The sequence below is a fragment of the Phoenix dactylifera genome, chromosome 2, assembly GCF_051530095.1.
Source record: "Phoenix dactylifera cultivar Ajwa chromosome 2, Ajwa_hap1_PhDact_Kaust_v1.1, whole genome shotgun sequence".
NCBI lineage: Eukaryota > Viridiplantae > Streptophyta > Magnoliopsida > Arecales > Arecaceae > Phoenix > Phoenix dactylifera.
The window spans coordinates 33,549,976-33,564,941 of NC_143191.1; the positions used below are offsets into that span (position 1 = coordinate 33,549,976).

Here is a 14,966-nt window from a genome sequence, read left to right on the forward strand (position 1 = left end):
GATGAATGAGAAGTTTGGAATGCTTCGAGATCTATGCAAGATGAAATCCAATGGTTAACATTATAAAAGAAAACCAATCAATCTTTCCATGCAAAGGGTACAACCCGAATCCTTGCCAAGATATGAATCTATTTCTCTTCCCTACCATAAATTTTGAGACAAGTATAGCCAAACCTAAGATCCAAATAAGGACTTTTGATAACAATTTTTTTTCTCGCAATAAAAAAGTGAAAGGTCCTTTTCTTGTAGCTAATTTTAGCAAAAAAAAAAAAAAAAAATCTTTTCATTTTTTCTCTAACTGTCTCCAGCCACTATGTATTTGTAGACAATATTTCATCTTCATACAATTGCACAATCACTGGATTTTAAAATTGAATATGTACAGCGTACATGACTACCAGATTATAAAATTCTACATTATCTTTAATTTCTATGTAACATTAGTTTTTGGTATTTCTCTCAAAAATATATAGTTATTGGTATTTTTGTTTGAGACTTTGACTTCAGTAAAAATTGCTCAAATTATCTAATCCAACAAGTATATCGCAAAGGCATGGAGAATATGTTAAAATCCATTTCCAATATATGGATGTGCCTCACAAATGTAAGTAAGAAAGATACGAAGCAAAGAAAATATATTTCATGAACAATTATAGCTTGGAACAAAATATGCATATAACTCTTACACCTATCTCTGACCATTTCCTATACATCAATTCCCTTTATCTCATCAACATGTTCCTCTCTCCACTCATCAAGCTCCTTAACTTGATTCTCGAAGCTGAAGTTTTGCACCTTGTACTCATGGTGACTTGCAAATACCAAAAAGACCATGAAATTCAATGCACCTAACACTGCTAGCATCCAATAAAAATAGTCCAGTCTCCCTTTATCTAAATTGTTCTTGATCCACCCACCATTTGTAGCCTTGTCTGCTAAAGAAACGAGCAAGCTACTTAAGAAGAAGCCCATTGATAAAGTGGCGAGAAAGAGACCGGTGCTCATGGACTTCATTCTTTCCGGAGCTTCCCTGATGAAGAATTCAAGCTGCCCAACATACGCAAAAGCTTCGCCAGCTCCCACCAAGCAGAATTGAGGAACGAGCCAAAAGACACTTATTCTGGTATCATGATGAACTGAGAAATCCCTTCTCTTCTTCTCCACAACTGCAGAGACAATCATGGCGAGCATGGACGATATGAGGCCTACAGCAACCCTCTGGAGACTTGTTATTCCTTGAACGTTATGGGTAAACTTTCGTGCAAAGGGGACAAGGAATTTCTCGTTAAGCGAGGTGACGAGGAGGATGGTGATGAAGAGGAAAAATGATAAAGAACCTGATGGGAATACGAAAGAACCAATATGGCGATTCATGTACGTAGCTTGCTCAACAGAAAAGGTGGTCATTTGTGAATACACAGTCCAGAAGAGGATGCAGGTGGACCAAATGGGAAGCAACTTTAGGATCATTTTCACCTCTTCTACTTGGGTAACAGTCGACATCATGTTAGCATCTCCAATCCCACTATTGCTACCTTCCTCATTGGAGGTGGGCTTGTCTGTTGAGATCGCTGCTTTGTCAAGGCACCTGCACAGATAAATTATTCAGTGTTTTCATCAATGCCTTAAACTTTATCTACTTCAGTTACCACTTAAAATAAAAATAAGAACTCTGTTGAATGACTTAGGTAAGACTTCATGAAGATATTACATACTCGCACTTGTTTATTATTGTATATGCACGCGTGCAATCCCTCCTAGGCTAAGCTCTGTTTTCATGCTAGTTAGAGTTAGGTGCTTGTCAAATTAAACTTGTACACCATACATGGCATGCCTTCATGAACATCTTTGGATTTGAACTTTTAAAACCCAATCTCTCCTATGTGACATAAATCTATTAATTTGTGCATATGGCATATCCTAGTCATGGAAATTCTTACGATTCGGTCGCTAGTCAAGAAAATAGCACATATTGCATATCCTATTCATGAATATTCTCCCAATTATATTGCTATATAGTCAACAATAGATTATCTCTAGCCCATTCCAACAACTTAGGGCAAGCATACGGCGCATCTACTTAGAGAATACAAAGATGGAGGCTCGGATTTTGACATTTTGAGATATAGACATCCATTTCAAATTTGGAAATAAGAAAAGGGTGGAATGAGGTGGAGAAAGTTGAAAGTAAGTGCAAGGGTGGTGGAAGGAGTTCATGGGTTGGTTGGCTGCTTAATTGGTTTTTTAAGGTCATTGGTATCATAGAATATGTGTGGATAAGTGCATCAATATTTTATGCAGATCTCTAATATGAAAACACAAATCCCTCGAGTCTCAAAGTGTGGCCATGTGTGACATCGCAGGTCACCCACTGAATGCTCATGTGCCTTGCACAAGCCCAAACCTAAGCATCTTTAATTAACATTTCAGCAAAGGGGCATGTCAGGTTTTGCAGCCAATATATATATATATAATGGCAGACAAAGTTGTTTGCTTTTGTCTAATCAAAGAACCACATGTGATACGGGCCCACAAGCACAAGCTATAATTCTGTGATTTGGAATCCAGATGCAGGGTCGTACAGTGTCTGATATGATTCTGAGACTTTTCACTAACTTATGCATGGAAACAGGGCACAAGCATTTAGTATGTGATATGTAATCCAAAGCTTCAAACAACAGAACAGTTTCTTAAATTTTCTGCCTAAAAACTTTGGTCCAGCCCAATCAGGTCGTATTGTCTCAATCGATACTATAATTCTGTTCTCATTTCAGGCAAGAAATTAATTCAGTTCTCGAGCCATCCAAGTAGGTGTTCTAATTTTTCTTCTAAACAGCACGCAAGTGCATGCCACCTTCTCAGTTCTCACTCAGCTGCCCAACTAAAACGGTTGTGATTGTAACAATGACCATCTTTAAACATCTTCTTCTCAAAAAAAAAAAAAGAAGAAAAAAATAAAACAAGAGAAACAAGAGACATATTCCTTTTGCAATTAGATGCATGTTAGTTCAACTGGCAATCGAAAATAGCGAGGTGTTAATACCTGAACTGCTCTGTGTGGGCAACCTTGGCCTGGTGGTACTCATGTAGGTGGCTGGGATGGGCAGGATGGGGCAGCTTCCTCTTCTTCCAAGCAAAGTAGATCACCCTCCATATCACCGTTAATGGACTCCCCTGCGGCCTTCTGTACCGGTAGCGCGGCGTGCCGACGAGCAACACCAGCACCGCGATCACCATCGTGGCTGCCGATATGCCGTACCCCCAACCTCTTCCAACGTTGTCTTGGATGTACACGAGGACGGTGACGGCAAATAGAGAGCCGAGGCTGATGCAGAAGTAGAAGCGGTTGAAGAAGAAGATCATGGCCTTCTCCTCCTTCTGGTCGCGAGGATCGAACTGATCCGAGCCGAAGCCTGACACGTTCGCCTTGATGCCGCCGGCACCCAAAGCTATCGTGTAGAGGGATGCGAAGAGCATTGCGAGCTGTCCACCGCTTGCTGCAACGCACTGGTGGTGCTCCTTTCGGATGCCATCGCAGGCCGGAGGTCTCATGCTGCTCATAGTTGTGGCGATTGTTAGCAAGCTGACACCCTGGTGCAAAAAATGGGAAGAAAAGGATGTCGGCATCTTAATTGATTGGATCTTTGCATGATATTTTCATTTTCATACAAGCTAATATTATTTAATTTGGTCCAAAAGTAGAGATTAATCTTCTCCGTAGCCATCCTTCACCATCATATTCTTGATGTTCAGGTCCTTGGACTGAGGTAAAATCTGTTCATTTTCAGTCACTTTCTACCATCTAGGTCAGCCAATGAGTGAAAAATCTTAATGGTTTAATGCAAGTTATGTTCGAATGTTGATCCAGACAAAAACCATGACCTCGCAGCATAGAAAGCAACAGTTTTTTTTTTTTTTTTAATGCATGCTTACCATGGCAGTGATGGAGGAGAATATAGCAACGGTCATGTAACGGCCAAGCTTAGCATCAGCCAGAAAGCCTCCAAGAAGTGCGAGCAGGTTAAGAGTGCCCATGAAGTTGGTGACAATGTTTGCTGATCTGGAGGTGGAGAGATGCAAATATCCGACCAAATATGTCACCAAGTTCATCGAGATCCCCATCACACATATCCTCTCCGACAGTTCAGATCCTGAAACAGTAATGCACATATATCTTTCTCAATGATGCCAACTACAGTGCTTGAGCCGAGCATCAAAGTACCATCTACAGATCCAAATATGAATGCGAGCATGATGATGATAGCGAGCACCTAAGATGAGGCCGGCCCCAAGCCATCCTCCTGTTTTGGATTTGTCAACAGGATTGCCATTAAAATCTACCACCGAGCCATTATCGGCGGCGTCGTCATCGGCGTATACTCCGGCAGAAACCTGTCGACAGAGAGAGAGGGGAGGAAACAGCTCTTATTAGTAGACAGACCTGGAAGAAGACGGGAAATGGTTTGGTTATGACTGCATGTAAGTTACCATGGTCTAGCTTCAGATGGAGAGGAATAGGAAGAGGGAGGGAGTGGAAAGTTTGGAGCACTGCACTAGGGAGAATGAGAAAGGCTAAGCAGAGAAGGAGAGGAGCATGATTTTTAATGGCGGACAAATGATTGAGGGGGGAGGACGTGAGTTGATTGTACACGCCCTCTCCCGTTCTACCGTGCGAAGCGTGTTGAAGGAATTGATGGGACAACTTTAGAGATGATTAGATTCGAAAATTATTTTGTGGGTGTGGGTTGCGGGGGCCATTGAGTGGACGGCAGAAGCGAAAGCAACACTACATCGGTCCAGCAAAACGACGGTGCTCCACGTGTCCTCCATAACAGACAAAAGCTACGCGGAGGGGAAGGCGGGCACCCGAGAAAAAAAGATATAGATAGATCTCCTTACTTTTCCATAATTTCTCTGCTAACTTTTTTTAAAACATTAAAAGTTGAAGACTTCTTGTATTAATTTTGTCATCAGTTTCGTAATTAAAAAAAATATAATATTTTTTTCTTTCTTATTTTCAGAATATATTTTTTATCGGTACATACTACATAGCCAGATAATATATATTAAGTAAATTAGTCATCTAGCAAACCAATGCATATATTTAAGAAAATCAATATACTAATTTTAGAACGTGGTGTATACCACTATACAGTACATGGCCAAATAATACATAGTTAGCAAATTAGATAAAGCTAAAAAATTATGTACTATGTATTGGTACTGATGAACATCATGTTCTAGAAGTTGAGCATCAATATACTCAGAGATGTGTATTAGTTTGCTACATGATTAATTTGCTTGATGTGTATCACCTGGCTTTGTAGTACGTATTGATAAAAAGCATATTCTAAAAAATGTGTGTCAATTTATCTAGAGGTGTGTATTGGATCGCTGCTAGTGAAAACCAAGAGGCTTGCGATGTATATATTAAGAAGTTAATGAGTGTAGATCACTTGGCAGTATAGTGTATGCTGGAGAATGAAATATTTGTTATTTTTCTGATGTTTCCAAAGGTAATTTTTAATAAAACCTTCTCGTAGAAGTATTTTAACAATGTTTTTGGTGATATTAGTACATACTATTCCAGTCGTTCCTTTTTTAATTCATATCAGCATTTTTTATAAAAGTTATTATATCGACAATAGTGTCCCTACCATAACGAACTATAATTTTTTGTGCCTCCTAATTTTGATATAATCAACATATTTTGTTATTCTTTTTTTTTTTCTTTTTTTGAATTATTTTAAAAACTATGTATCAATTTATTTGGAGATGTATATTGAGTTATTATACGACTAATTTGTTAAGTGTGATGAACACTACGTTATGAAAACTATGTATTAATTTATTTAGATGTGTGTATTAATTTGCTTGGTGCGTAGTATGTATCGATAAAAAATATATTATGAAAAGGAGGAAGAAAGAGGATGTTTTGCTTTATTTTATGATCATGAGATTGGCGACTTTATTAGTGAAAGGTATGTTTAACTTTTATTTTTTTTTTTAAGATGGATGTTAAAATAATACGGTAAAATAGGAAGTCGGCTTTTGTTCCACGGAGGCAGCTCGGAGTCACGTGGAAGCATTCCTCCAAGAAATTCGAGATGCCTGACAATTCGTCGTATACTGTTGTCGGCATGACTTGGACCCACTTTTGCGAAGATCCATTTGTCCTGCAAGGACCCAAATCGGGTGGCCGAACAAATTGTAAGACCACGTGTCGAGTAAAGATTGGTAGTTCGCACCAGAAACTGACATCCCATTTAGCCACCATCTCTTTTGTCACATGGCCTCTAATTTTGAAGTGCTTGCTAAGCACCAAACATCGATCCTAGCATTAAGTCTTACCATAATCTACATCCAATGTATCTTCAATCCATTGCATGCCTTATGATTCTTTACCTTCACATGAACTCAAGCTTCCATTTTCTACAGGAGAAGATGTTGAATAATCACCAAAAGAGTTTTACTGCCCAAAATAATTCAACTGAGCTCATGGTTCACTGTACCAGTTCGAACTAGATGGTATGAGACATACCGTACAATACTAGTTCAGTACCAATTTTCGGTACACCGAAAAAATTTCAGACCGTACTATATCGACATAATGCTAGTGTGTCATCAGTACAGAGTCCGGTATCGAGTGAAGAATTTTATTGGAGCCCGTATAACTAATGAATTATTCTTTTGGGTCGCATAAGAGATGTTGGATGCTCCCTAACTCCATTGCCAAGTAATCATATCACAAATCGTTGTTAGCTAATTTTGTAGTTCGTTGATATTTGAATATGATCACTTAGCTAATATTAGGTGATAATGACTTTGGCTACTATATCTCTGCATGTACTCCAGATATTTAATGCGTCGGTGCGACTCAAAGGATAATTTTAGCACCAAAAATGCTTTAGTAGCTCAAATAAACCACTGGGTCACTCAGCTGGTGTGGTGCATTCTTGTATTCTCGTTGCTCCCTTTGAAGCGTGCCATTTAGTGAAGCAAAAGACACTTGAGTTGCCACCAAGATGGTAGCCTAGTGGTAAGGGGGCGATATTTCCGTCCAAATTGTCCAGGTTCGAAACGCGCGGGCGTCGATTAAATTAGGGGACCGGATGGCTTGCTGGCGGTTATGTTTTTCTTCTACTTGAGCCCACGGGTCGGAGAAGGCACGCGAAACCTGCGACCTATATCGAACATTTTCTGGTGGAAGGGGGGCCCAGTGGGGGCTGCTACACGGATGGGCTAGTCCCTCCCCCTCCCTTCCTTTTATTTTCTCCCTTCCTTTTATTTGAATACAAGTTTTCGAATACAACTTGAGTAATTTTTCAGAGTTACCATAGCATTGCTCTTTTTGCACTGTTAACTTGTATTCGAGGTTGAGGAGGGGCAAGTTCGAGTTTGACTGGAAGAAAACGGTCCAATATGAGCTACTCTGCGTGTGGCCCTCCCCACGCGACCTTTCACGAGACGCAATGATAGGAAAGACAAATGCCACAAAGGCATTCCAAAGGTAGAAAATTTGCATTGGCATTCGTTATTGAATTAAATGGCTTTCTTATGACAATGAAACTGGTATTATTGAAATGGGTTTCTTATGGCAATGGAACTGGTATTCAAAGATCCACGTGGATAAAAAAAAATCGCTAGATGAGCTATGATTACATATAACGGATCACACACTTTCAGGTGACGTTTGATGACCCAAATGAGATCATTAAGATGATCTTAGATCATTAATGATCCTCATTTTAGAATAATTTGATTTCTGATGATCTAAGATTATCGTGCTTGGTATGCTATATTTCAATGATTAAAGATCCCAGGATATCCACAGGCAATCTACTTATTTGGCATTTTATGGAATCTAAGATCATTGACTATATAACATCAAAACTAAATATATTCCATTGCTTCTCTTTTGGTGATAATGGCCAGCTAGATGTTTTGTCCCTCAGAGTTCTCTTTCATTGCCTCAGTGAATTCAAGAAAGGTTTCTCGTCCCTCATTCTTAAAAAAAATAAAATAAAATACTAGTAGTTGCACACCATTCAACCACTAAGCAATCTAATCGAGCTGTTGTAATTCCTAATAGAAAAACTAAGGATGACAAGTGGTTAAACTATATCTTCTCAGTCAAGGTGTACAAATGTTGAGGTTTGATCACCTTATTGAAAGAGGTTTCAAGACCATTTAGATGGATTATAACAAGGTTTGATCTAAGATTGTTCACCAATTCTACTATATTTTTTCCGTAGAATCACTCCCACATATTACACAATGTGTTAGGAAATCTTATGAAACTTATCCTTTTTGTCTCCTTTTTTGAAATAGTTGGAGGAGGATCTAGGTCCTTTCACTAGAATTTATTAATAAGTTTGAGTTTACAGCTTCAGCCACAATATCATGCACATGACAATTGTTACAAGAATATAGAGGTTTCCAGAAACAAAAGAGCCTTTTTTAATCAAAATGATGGCCGATTTCGGAGAGTTTTTCTTGAGGAAAACCCTAGCATTCCTCTCTCTCTCTAGATTTGCAAGCATGCAAAAACTAGCTTGTCCCTATAAGATGACTTCACTTGACCTAAACCTGTTCGGGCAAGGTTTCGGTTATGTTCTCAATCTGGATTTCAAATGGGATAGATTCATGAGATTTGTCTTGCCTTCTGCAGTTAGTTCATTGCTACTCTTCGAAAAATGTTTCACAAGATATCTCTGATACTTATAGTAAATTAAGAACCTGTCCCTATAAGATGACTTCATTACTCTCTTTGCAGTGTATGTTTCAAGCTCGTCAAGCCACAGGGCAATCCTCACTTTGTGGAAGGGCAGTTTGGGTTAGGAATGGGTTAAAATCTTGCAAATTGGACCATTCTAACTTGACTCAACTTGATCAATTTGCCATCTCCACTTCAAGCCACAAGTAGTTGACAAATAAGGATATAAACGTTCTTGTCTTGCCCGGGTTTTGTCCTGGTGTGTTTTTGGTACACGTTGCATCTATTTATGACCTCAACCACAGTGGTAAAGGTTCAGCAACTGGAAAAGTCCAATACAGTAAGATTCCCCAATCACCACCCTGCTAGTTGCCAATTTGCCATTAAGTTTGTTGTTGTCAAACGTTCGCACACGCATTGTATGATTAACCCGTTAAAGCTAAAAAAAAAAAAAAAAATGGCGAACCGTACCAAATTCTCACAGTTTTTCCTCAACTGTTAGGGTTTCCATCTAGAACAAGGAGACGGTGCTATAAGTCGGAGACTAACCAAACCATAGAAAACTTAAAGAAAAAAAAAAAAAATCCGTGGTAGGAATGTTTCTACGTGTTAGGAAAGGTGGAGCCATCGTTGGTATGCGATGAGTTGATGCAAGCGATGTAACCTTGGAGATGACAAATCTAAGCATCAAATCTGGAAATCTCAAATTGCTAAACTAAGAGATGTGACCTTGGAGCGAAGCATTGTTCGCCATATAAATTCTACTTCTGTTTCTTTTTATTCTTTCTTTCCCACTTATCCTTATTCAACGGCCTTTTGCGAAGTTTATCATCATGATGTGGCCGGATATATATATGAAAAAAAAGGATCTTGGGTTTTTGGCAGCAGAATGCTGTGAGTTATCCAAAAAGTTGGATAAGAGTACTGTAAGAGCTTGGCCTTTTTCTTTCGTTTGCCTCGGTGCTTTCCATGTTGGGATGTGCTACGTTTCGGCCTTGGTGGGCCTTCACCCTTCAGCTTCTACGGTCATCAGACTTTGCTTAGCTGACAAGATGGGCGGTGCTCTGTTCGGATTTCCTACGCAAATCCATTTGGACAGCATGCTCCCATAGCTTGAAAAATTAAACTTCTTTAAATGAAGACTTGGAAATGAAATGAAATCATGACCAGGCTAAGACTTCTAAATCTCGCCATCCTACATCACCTCGCAATAATTTTAGCAATGGACTCTACCCAACCCAACTTGATCTTCTATTGAATTAGGTCTGGGTCCAGCATTAAGGTCCGAAAAAGGAACCGAGTTGGGTCTATGTCACTTATGTCCCGGTCCTACCCGATCCATTTGCACCCTTAGGTATGGGTGAAGGTGATGAGATGATCACATTTGATTGCACCATGATAATTCTACATAGCAGTGATCCTATCATCTCACTCCTCAAATCACTGTCTAATCTAATGATAGAATATTTGTCCTTGAGATTATGTATCCAAGATCACCCCACGACAGTGATCTTGGGCTAAAATTTGAGAATAAAATAACTCCTCGATCTAACAGAAAATATTTGTATATCAATATATTATTAATATATTATATCAATATATTATATTGTATTATATTGTATCGATATTATCTATTATATTTACGATATATCATATTATAATATATTATTAATCATATTGTTATCATATTATTATTCAATGATAATTTTAAATCATAGTTGAAATAATTATTGTACTTTGTATTTATATAATAAATTATTTAGTATATTACCTCTAATTATCTTATTTTCCTAATCAAAATAAATATTAGTATTAAAAAATATTTTTTAGTATAAATAAAAATATTAATTATATAATAATAATTAATATATCTTTATAAATTAACAATTTATGGGACTAATAGATATATTTTTATGGAATATATTAATAGTTAATATATTAATAGATATACTAATATTTTATGGAATATATTAGGGATAATTTTGGTATTATATGGTTAGTGATCTTGGATTTCTATGGAATACTAAACAGGTTACTCGTGGATATTCAAAAATATTTATCTCTAGAACATAGCATAACAATAAGTGGTGTCCTGGACCATTGGAATCAAATTATTCTAGAATAAGGATCATCGGTGATTTAAAATTACCTTAGGGACCCTTGGGTCACCAAACGCCACCTATAAAATTATCAATATCACTAAAATTAAAATAAAAAATAATAATGGTTAAACAAACTTTGATCTAGTTGGTGCAATTAGTTTAAGGGAAATTTTTCTCTTTTTTTTTTATCAGGATGGTTGTTTTATATGGTCCTGAAATAAATGCATCCATCAAAATATTCGGGAGATGTCTAGGAATAGCAGATGAAGTCTCTCATTATTGAACAACACCATTGTGATTGAATACATGAGTAGCAATCCAGTCAGCAGCAAGACTCATGTGATGGATTATACTTTAATAAAAATAGAAATTATAGATCATACCTTGAGCCATACAGTCCATAATAGCTTGCAATACTTCAAGATCCATGCAAGAAGAGAATCCACCCACTCTAAGATCCGCGCAAGAAGAGAAAGATTAACAGAGGTCTTTCTAGAGGAGGAATTTTGTATGCGTGTGTTTGGAGAAGGGGTCCCCACAGGCTATTTATAAACTTTCTCGAGAGACCAACCGCCACAGATGGTTACACCCCTAAAAAGTCACCCCCATCAAGGTGACTCTTCACCATTGAGAAATATCCTTAATGCCCTCAGATAATCAGAATTTTCAAAACTTAAGAGACTTGTCAATGTGGATTTTAATTAAACGAGATCCAACATTTTTCCACTTGGACCATATTGACGCCATTTGTTAATATGGGCCACAACTTGACGGGATTCCAACATTCTCCCACTTGGACTATATTGACAAGTAAAATATCCTTAGCACTTAAATTTTATAAATCCTTATACGTGTATTCTTTTTATTCTGATGTCAATTTGGGCAAACTTTATGTTTGACTATTTTGAGAATAATAATACGAACTATGCAGAAATAACACATACTTGATTGGCGTATAACCTTCCATAATTACTATATTACTAAACCCGCATAGCCAAACCCTTATGAATGAACTTCTCATGAAATCCATTCTTTGGTCAACAATTTCTGCTACCATAGTATGCATATACTATATGAATTCATTAAAATAGAAAATACAACAAATGTGATTTACAACCATCCGAAATGTGCACAATAGTATATCAATTAACTTAATATAAAGACTCATTTGACCGACATGCTCCTTATGCAATTTTCGGGCTATTGCTTTGGTCAAAGGATCTGCCAACATAAGCACAACATTGATGTATTGAACTGAAACTTTATGGTTATCATATTTTTCCTTTATAACAAGATATTTCACCTCCATGTGCTTATTTCTATTGGATATCTTGGTATTTTTTATTGAGAAAACTACTGCTAAATTATCACAAAATAACTTTATGGGCCTTGAAATAGTGTTCAGACCTGTAGGCCCGTGATAAAGTTCCTCATCCAAATAGCCTGTGTAACTGCATTATAGCATGCCAATAACTCAACCTCCATTGTTGAAGCAGTTGTCATCTTTTGCTTTGTACTCTTCCACGAGACTGAACCATTAGCTAGTAGAAAGATATAACCCGATGTTAACTTTCTACTATTTGGACATCCCGCAAAGTCTGAGTTTGAGTATCCAGCTATCTCCAAAAAATCAGATTTGTTGTATATAAGCATATAATCTTGAGTCCTCTAAAAGTATCTCAACACTTTCTTAATAGCTCTCCAATGTTCCATGCTTGGATTAGCTTGAAATCTCTTCAGTAATCCCACAACATATGCTATATCAGGTTTGGTACAGACTTGAGCATAAATTAAAGTCCCAATTAGTGAAGCATATGGAAATGCTTTCATATGCTCCCTTGCAATTTCATTTCTCGGAGATTGTGATTTACTTAATCTTTCGCCTTTAGCAATAGGTACTGGACTTGGTTTGAAATTTTTCATACCAAATCTCTCCATCATTTTCTTAATGCAGATTTTTTGAGATAGACAAACTTTTTCTTTAGATTTATCTCTATGAACCTCAATGCGGATGATATATGAGGCTTCACCCATATTCTTCTTTTCAAAATTGCTAGAGAGAAATTGCTTAGTCTTCCTAAGCAATGCCAAATCACTACTAGCAAGCAAAATATCATCTACATATAAGACTATAAAAATAAATCGATTTCTACTGATTTTAAGATATATACATCTATCAATAACATTTTCTACAAAGCCAAACGTAGAAATGACATTACTTCACTTAAGAAACCATTGTCGGGACTATTGTTTGAGTCCATATATAGACTTATTTAGCTTGCAAACCATATGACTCTATTCTTTTGAAACAAAATCTTCAGGTTGTTTCATATAAACTTCTTCCTTTAAATAACCATTAAGAAAAGCAGTTTTTACATCCATTTGGTGCAGCTCTAAATCAAAATGAGCCACCAAATCCATAATTATCCTTAAAGAGTGGTCTCATGATAATCAATACCCTACTTTTGAGTAAATCTTTTGGCATCAAGTCTGGCCTTATGTCGCTCTACCTTGCCCTTGGAGCCTTATTTGGTTTTAAAAATCCATTTGTAGTGTACTGCAGTAACCCCAGAAGGTAGTTCAACTAGATTTTAAATATTATTTTTAGCCATAGAATGTATCTCATCTTTCATAGCATCTAGCCATTTAGAGGAATTTACTGAATTTATGGCTTGTAAGAAATTTATTGAATTAACGATATTTTCGACATCATAATCGCATTCTTAAAGGTATACTATATAATTTGGTGGAATTGGAGATCTTTTTATCCTTGATAACTTTCTTAAAGTTGCTTCTTGATCCACCGGTTCTAAAGTTGGAGCAACATCCTCAGTGATAACCGGCATAGATTCAAATAGAATATTAATAGTAGACTCATCCTCCTTTAAATCATTATTCATGATAGGTGGAGGAATCATTGGCTGCTTATTTGAATCTTGCACACCATACGAAGTTCGCTTTTTCTCAAAATTAATTTCTTGAGGTTTTATACTCCCACTGATTTGGTCATTTTTAAGAAATTTAGCATTTCTTGTCTCCACAATCCGCAAAGTATGATTAGGATAATAAAATTTGTATTTCTTGGACTTTTCTGGATAACCAATAAAATAACCAGTAATGGTTCTAATATTCAATCTTTTCTCTTATGGGTTGTACATCCTAGCCTCAGCTTGACACCCCCAAATGTGTAGATGTCTTAAACTAGGTTTCTTACTTGTTCAAACTTCATAAGGTGTTTTTGGGACAGCTTTAGCAGGAACCTTATTTAGAATACACGCAACGATTTTTAAGGCATCACCTCACAGAGAAATTGAGAGAGTTGAGTAACTAATCATGCTCCTTACCATCTCCATTAGTATTCAGTTTCTTTTTTCTGCAACTCTATTTTGATTAGGAGTACTAAGCATAGTGTATTGTGCAACTATACCTTGCTCTAGAAGAAATCGAACAAATGGATCTAAATGTTGTCTAGTTTCAGTATACCTACCATAGTATTCACCACCTATATCTAATTTCATAACTTTAATTTTTTTACCAAGTTGCAACTCTACTATTGTTTTGAAAAGCTTAAAAATATTTAATACCTCAGCCTTGTCATACAACAAGTAGAGATACCCATAGCATGAGTAATCATTAATAAAGGTGATAAAAATACTTATGACCGGTAAAACATGGGGTCGAAAAAGGCCCACATATATGTATGTATGAGATCCAATAAACTTGTGCTTCTTATGGCACCTTTCTTAAACTTTGTTAGTCTATTTTTTCTTAATGCAGTGTAAATAAGTTTCAAAATCACCATAGACAAGAGTTGGTAAAATTCCATCACTTACTAATCTCTTGGTTCTTTTTATGGAGATATGCCCTAATCTTCGGTGCCATAACATAAAATTTTTTTCATTTATCATGCTACGCTTTAATCCACAATGTTCTTTATTTGCAGGGATAAAAGGGATAATTCAAAAGATGTATCAAGGTCTAATTTGAATAAACCATCCTTTAATGAGCAATTACCAACAACAATATTATTCAAGCAAAGGTTTACAAATGGTGGTCCAAATGAAACATTGTACCCAAAAGAAACAAGTTTAGAAACAGATACAAGTTTCTAGAAAATCTAGGTACATAAAAGGTATTTTCTAGGAATA

General features: G+C 36.8%; 1 protein-coding gene across 1 annotated transcript; it reads right to left on the bottom strand.

The window, feature by feature from the left end:
- Positions 1-618: 618 nt before the first annotated feature.
- Positions 619-4,700, bottom strand: LOC148714720 (Major facilitator superfamily protein). The gene is made up of 5 exons (XM_088716024.2): positions 4,489-4,700; positions 4,272-4,392; positions 3,934-4,151; positions 3,044-3,591; positions 619-1,588 (listed from the first exon to the last, which is right to left on the bottom strand). The coding sequence occupies exons 1-5, from the start codon at positions 4,489-4,491 to the stop codon at positions 706-708; spliced, it is 1,773 nt and encodes a 590-aa protein (XP_088572150.1). The 5' UTR covers positions 4,492-4,700; the 3' UTR covers positions 619-705.
- Positions 4,701-14,966: the final 10,266 nt, after the last annotated feature.